This window comes from Lactuca sativa, chromosome 1, assembly GCF_002870075.4.
Source record: "Lactuca sativa cultivar Salinas chromosome 1, Lsat_Salinas_v11, whole genome shotgun sequence".
Taxonomy (NCBI): domain Eukaryota; kingdom Viridiplantae; phylum Streptophyta; class Magnoliopsida; order Asterales; family Asteraceae; genus Lactuca; species Lactuca sativa.
In genome coordinates, this window is record NC_056623.2 from 74,192,492 (window position 1) to 74,199,414 (window position 6,923).

The 6,923-nt window shown below is 35.0% G+C and overlaps 1 protein-coding gene across 1 annotated transcript; it reads right to left on the bottom strand.

Annotated features, from left to right (window-relative positions):
* Positions 1–1,378: 1,378 nt before the first annotated feature.
* On the bottom strand, positions 1,379–3,633 carry LOC111900858 (uncharacterized). The gene has a single exon (XM_023896738.3). The coding sequence runs from the start codon at positions 3,540–3,542 to the stop codon at positions 1,587–1,589; it is 1,956 nt and encodes a 651-aa protein (XP_023752506.1). The 5' UTR covers positions 3,543–3,633; the 3' UTR covers positions 1,379–1,586.
* Positions 3,634–6,923: the final 3,290 nt, after the last annotated feature.

Below are 6,923 nucleotides of genomic sequence, written 5' to 3' on the forward strand. Positions count from 1 at the left end.
GACTTCGTGTCTTTTCCTTAGGATGATCCTTAGGAATGAATAAACGAGGAGTAGCTGATTCTTAGGGTAAATCCTTAAGAAGATAATGGGGATGGGTAATTGGGTTGATTGTTTGATGTTTAAACATAATAATTATATTATTGTGGGTTGAAAACCCTATTTACTCACCAGGTTTCCCAACCTGACCAACTCAGTTTATTTATATCATAGATGTTGATATGAAGTCACATTACACTGAGAGATTAAGAAGATATAAATCACTAATGATAATGAATGTAAGTTTTGTTTATGCTTATGTTTTTGTATTGACGATGACATCCCAAATGTTTTAAAATGAATAAAAATATTTTTCTTCAGAAATGCTTTGATAACGTATTTATCTTTTACTGGGAACAAATTCTGCAACACTTTTTTTTAAATGTTACTATGATTTTCAATTAAAGCATAAACAAAAATCGGTCTTTTCTGGCCGTGAAATTGAGGATGTCACACACAGAGAAAGGGGATAAAACACTAACTTACGTCAACTCTGGTGGTGTTTATGTAAGTATCAAACATGAATCATCTTTCATGTCACTCATACGGTCCTGTTTTGCATTCTCCGATTCAAACAATTCCTACATTGGGACAAAAACAATACATTTTTTTATAATACAATTATAAAAAAATATAAAATAATAATTTGAAAGAAACAATCAAAATCATTTACACTCATAACCATTTACTTTTAAGGCAAAACAATCAGGTTTAGAATAAATGTATTACCTTTTTCAGACCGTAGCAGGGATGTCATCAACGCTTGGGCACCAATTGATGGCAGAAGTGGGGCAACGGTGATGACGGTGTCTTTAACGATGAGTGGTGGCCGCATTGGAGAGTGAATTTATATATAGAGAGAGGGGCAAATGGATCATTGTGGGGATTCGTTGCCGAAAAGTGGTGCGAAGGAAGAGAGATTGTGGAGACGTCAGTCAGATACGATGGATGGTGGAGGTTTGGGAGTGGATTGTGATTCACTGTTGGTGCAATGGTGGTGTGGGAGAAAAGAGGGGTAAGTATCAAGATTAGCATAACCGTTATTTGTTTGGATGAGGGCGGTGACTTTGGTGGATGAGGGCAATGACGACAGCTCTCCGATTAGGATTATTGGATATTTGATTGTGAGAAAATCTGAGTTTAGAGAGAAATATGAGAAATAAAATTAGTATTTATCTTTATCTTTATCTTTATCTTTATAAAGCATATTGCATATTTTTTGAATTTTAAGAGAATACACCACATTATACATCATGTACAATTATGTTATGCTTATCAATCAATACTCATATAACATATCCGTTTCAAATATTCGTTTCAAATATCCGTTTCAATAATTAAATTAGGAAAACTAATTTACTATTTTATTTAAAGACCAAAAAATGTGACCAAAACAGAAGAACCATTTCTGTAATTTACTATTTTATTTTATTGTTGCATTAATTATAAATCCGATGCGACCAACAGATCTAGTTTCCATCGGAATTTTATTTATTGCTTATTGTTGTCTTATTGCTTATTGTTGTCTTGTTGAGTCGAGTGTGGTGTGATTAGAAATCACATTTGATCCATAGTGGTTCATCAAATCGACCTAACAACTTATCCCCGGAATTCACCAACTCAGGAACAGTAGCAGGATGCCACGTGGGAGTCCCGTTTTCGTATCCATTCCAAGTGAGCCTCCGCAGACCACCAGTACCATCCAAACGGGTGACATAAAGCTCTCCATAAGGCTGGAACTGATTAGGTAGGGAGATCGGGTCCGACGTGACTCCGCCTATATTCGAGGTGAACAACAGCCACTCCCCATCAGCACTGAAGCACACATGGTTTATCCTTTCCCTATCCACCTCTTCAGACCCTTCAGCTCCAGCCACATGGATCCTACGTGTATTGCTCCCGTCTGGACTCATGATGTATATGCTGAACGCTTCTGCATTGTCCGGATTGTGTCTGTTGGAAGAAAAAGCAATGAGGTTCCCGTCAGGCGACCAGCTCGGCATTGTGTCAATCCATGGTCCCTTCGTTACCTGTCGGATGCCGCTGTTACCCTTAAATTCTCCTTCCACGGCGTCCATTACGTAGAGGTTTTTGTGGCCCGACCGCCCTGATCGGAATACCACACTTTTCCCGTCCGGTGAACACGAAGGAAAAGCGTTGTTGCCCGTCTCCTCCTTGGTCAGGATCTTGATTTCAGCTTCAACATCATCTTCTCCATCTCCTTTAAAATCAAAGGATATTCGTGCAATTTGCACTGTCGCTTTAACAGAATCAAATATAGGCCCAATCGACGTGAAGATGACGTTTTTCTCCTTGGGGCTCCATGAATTGTAGAATGATGTTCGTCCCTTTAACAGACTCCACCTCTTTGATCCATCTGATTTCACAATGTCAACACCGCCATTTGAGTCAAAGACAGGATTGAAGGCGATCAGATCTCCGGCAGGAGACACTGAAGGGAACCCCCCATTTACCCTCACCATTCTAAGACCCTTAACCGGGGATGAAACCAGGTTTAAGTTTGGAATTATGGACTCACCCTCTCCAGAATCACCGCCTCTAAACCGGTGATAACCGAGGAACCCCGACTGCGGAGAAACAAATGGGTTGTAGTGATGAATATTAGGATTCAGAAACTTGGTTACAGGATAAAACTTGCCGGATTCCACATCCAAAATTTCGATGTGGCGGTAACTATCGCCCTTTCGGCGAGTCGCGACAGCAACTTGTGGGCGGTTATGCATAGCAGCCGGCGTAAAGCAGTGAACACCTGGAGGAGTGACACGCTGAGGAGCAGGAGGTGGAGAAAGATCAAACTTGGAGGGTAAATCGAGTCTGAAAATGCTCCACCATCCATCGTCGGCTTGTCGGTGGAAGTAAATCACAGAGTCGCCAGACCATGTAGGCCATCCACCTTGTGAACATACGAGCCAGCGATTTGTGGGGTCTGAAAGACGGAAAACAACGATATCCGTTTCGAGATGGTGAAATTCACCGGCCCAAGGGCGAAAACCATAAGAAGCAACGGCGACGAGGTCTCCGGATTGAGAAAGAGATGGACTATAGTCCACACATCCGTAAGGAGTCAAGCGAGACAGGGTTTTAGTTTTAGCAGCATCGTCTACATCTAACCGGAGGGTGTAAAGGGCGGACCAGCTTTTGAAAGATGCATCGGAGGTTTCGTGAGCGGATATGAAGTAAAGATGTCCATCTCTAACGATGGGGCGATCATGGAAGAGACTTATTTCAGGTGCAGAGTAGGGTAAGGGTTCTGAATCTAGATAGATTTGGGATGATCCACTTCTCTCGGAAACATAAACCAGGCGGTGTTGTTCATCGGGGCCAATGAATTGAGCATTGAAATTGACAGAAACACCGTCGGTGAGGCGCTGCTCTGAAAATTCTTGGAGATTAACAGGCAGTGGAGTGGAGAAAACATCGAACCCATAGTGGGGTCGGCCGATGGTGGTGAAGACGATGGTTCCTTTAGGTATATCCATATCCATATATATGATATATGAACTTGGTATGATCTATATATAGTAAACAAATGGGGTGGAAGATGATGAGCAGATAAAGTATTAGCACAAATAAAGACAAAGGGACAAAAAACTATGATATAGTCATACTGGAGATGAGGAGAATTCAAATTACACTTGCCCACTTTTTATACTTTTGTTTTTTTCCTTTCCTTTTTTCTCTTGCTTTTACAATTTACATTATAGCCTTTCTCTCTCGTAATCAAGTCAAATTACATTTGCCCACTTTTTTTTTTCTTGTTTCTTTTTGGAGGTCAAAAGCATCTCTTTTGCTTTTACAATGATAGCCTTTCCTCATAATCAAGTTTTTTTTGGTTTGCGTTGATGTGTTCACTGAAAATCAGAACACAAAAATGAATTGTTTGAAAATCTGAGTGATTGGTCAAAGCCTCTTTTGGGTATTTAGAAACTACTATAAATTTTCACCATATGTGATTTCGGAAACAAGTATTTGTTAGTATATTGCACATGAAGGGATCACTTCTTTTTTGAACCAGCCCAAAGAACCGGGTTTAATCAATTAGGCGGTTCAAAGAAAGCCCAGGTCAAACTGATCTGACCGAGGGTTCAAACTTCAGAAGAAACTATAAAGTACTTGTGCCTGTAATATGGTTCGTTTTTGTGCCCAAAATAATTTCCCCACTTTTTATACTTGCCAACTATAAAGAGTATATGTATGTTATAATTTTACAAATCAACAAGTCGGTTCAATCTCTCGTAAGCAAAAGTGTTTTTTAAGTATAACTTCATTAAAAGTGGGAACATTAACATCATCTTCTTTAATCTTTTTTAACATATTCCATTATAATTGTTTTGTCTAACAAAACCATACTAGGAGGGGCAAGAATGGAAATTCGGGAAAGACAAATTAGCATATTATTGGCAAAGGGTAGTTTTGGTATTTACTTCTTTGAGTCTGTTTCTTGTTTTTGGGAAGTTGCTATTTAGTAATGGGAGATAAGATTAGTTATCCATTTGTTACTAGCATCTCAAAATATCTAATAATTAGAACTTGGAGTCTTTTTCAAGTTTAATTATAGACTATCGTTTTCATTCTGGATCAATTTTTTATTTGTTTGAATTTACTTTTTGCATTTGAACCAATCCACAAAACAAAGATTATTAAACAATAAATACATAAGTATTCAAAATAAAACATGATATAAGATTATAAGTTCCTTTCTCTTAGTTAATCGAAACATAAAGAGTTATGTGTGTTTCGTAGCGAGCGTTTGAGAATTTCTAACTTTTAACAAAAAAAATCGATTTAAACAAAAAAATGTTATTGAGCTTTTAGAATAAAAATCCATATTTTCCCTTAAAAAATATAATTATATATTTATCTTTTTTAAACAATTGTAATTTTATATAACTGTATACATTTGAAAAGCTCCAAGCTACTTTTGTCAAACACTCTATAACAAATAAAAATTACAGATATAACTACAAGCTAGTTTTGTCAAACACACATGTAGACAAATAGCATGTAGCATTCCTACTTCGTTGACAAAAGAAATGGTAAAAGTAGTTCAAATAAATCATTTTTTTCAAATGCCAGATTGTGATAAACATTGATAAATTATACCAATTAATCTAAAAATCAACAATAAACAATAGGCAAATCTTCGATAAAGTTCAAATATTTTGGGTTAGTTTACAGTTTAATCTCGACATTTATTTTTTGAATAGAAAAATCCAGATTATCTAATTTTATAAGATAATATGTCGTTTTCTATTACAAAAAATAAGGGTTGTTACGTTAATTTGGGCAAATAAAATGACTGAGACTTTTCTGTTCAAAAAAATAAAAGATAATATTAAACCATAAACTAATCTAAAATATTAAGACTTTATCGGAGATTTACCTAAACAATAATGCTATTAATTGAAACCAAACAAAAATTAAAGCAGTAAATAAACAAACAATCAAAAGTTGAAATCTTTGAGTTTGGGATATCTTTTTAAACAACTTTTTGACTTTATCTTTTTCAAAAAGTAAAAAAACCCTAAAAGTCATTTGGCAAATTGAAAAGTTCTTTTCATTTTAACTTTTGGCCAAGAAGGAAATAAAGACTATACAAAAGATACCCATTCTTATCTTTTTGATGCTTTTTACATTTGCATGCCAAACACATTTTAAAAGCCTACTTTTTGAGAAAGTCCTTTTAAGAAAAGTCCTTTTACCAAAAGGACTTTTAAGGTATAAAAGATATCCCAAACACCCCCTAAAACTTAAAGTAAATTACACAAATGATCCTTATGGTTTGGGATAGTCTGAATAAACTCATTTGTTACAAGTTGCTTAAAATGCTACAAAATAATAAAAACAGTTGATATAGGTCTTTGGTCCAAGTCTCCAAAGGCAAACAATGGAATTGACCGAACTTGTCGTATAAAACTTTATAAACGATTCAATACATTGGTTTTCATGAGTCAGACACAATTTTCTCTGATGGGAAAGAGTCTTTAATAAGATAAAGCAAGTGATCAAACGACGATTACTTTTCTTTTCGTGGACGTAAATAGTTTCATTTTCACAATTAGTTTGATTTTGAAAACATGTCACATTTCAATGAACACTTAATCATCGACAAAAATGATGTTCCATTAATATTTTTTGTGATATAAATTGCTAGTTTAGATTAAAAATAAGATATGTTTTTGTTTTTCATTATAACGTATGTTTCTTTTTTTGGGTTGGTTAAAATAATTTTATATTATTGCTTTGGGTTAAAAATAAAAATACGTTTCATTTGAAAATTTAATATTTCTTTCTTCCATATTTGGATTTTAAAACTTTTATTTAAATTTATAACAATAATTTAAACTATGGATATCTTGCAGCAAACATTTAAAACTTAATAATCAAAGAATTACATCCAACTTGATAAAAAATAATGATTTTTGGATTTTGAAAATTTCTCATATGTTTCATTCTAAAACCACATATGGACATTAATTACATTGGCATTTAATTATAATAATCATGAATATGGAAGTGTTGCTAAATGTCATATTAATATGGCACTAAAGTTCTCAGGCATTAACCATTTGTTGGCGATCTTGTGTTGTGGAAGTATCAGTACAACGCCCTTTTGATGTAAAAGTTGACCTGCAAAAGAATATTAACGCATAAAAGAGGAAAGATCTAAATTTTATCTAATTAGGGAATTTAAACTTGAAAACTTTACAAGCTCTAATATCAGGGTGGGTAAAAACGAAAATGTAATACTCCTTATCGATCAAATTAATGGTCAATTTTACCAATTGGGGACCTACTCACTGACAAATTGTTTAAGCATTCGAATTAAAATAAACAGGAAAACCCTCAAGATCAAATAAAAAACA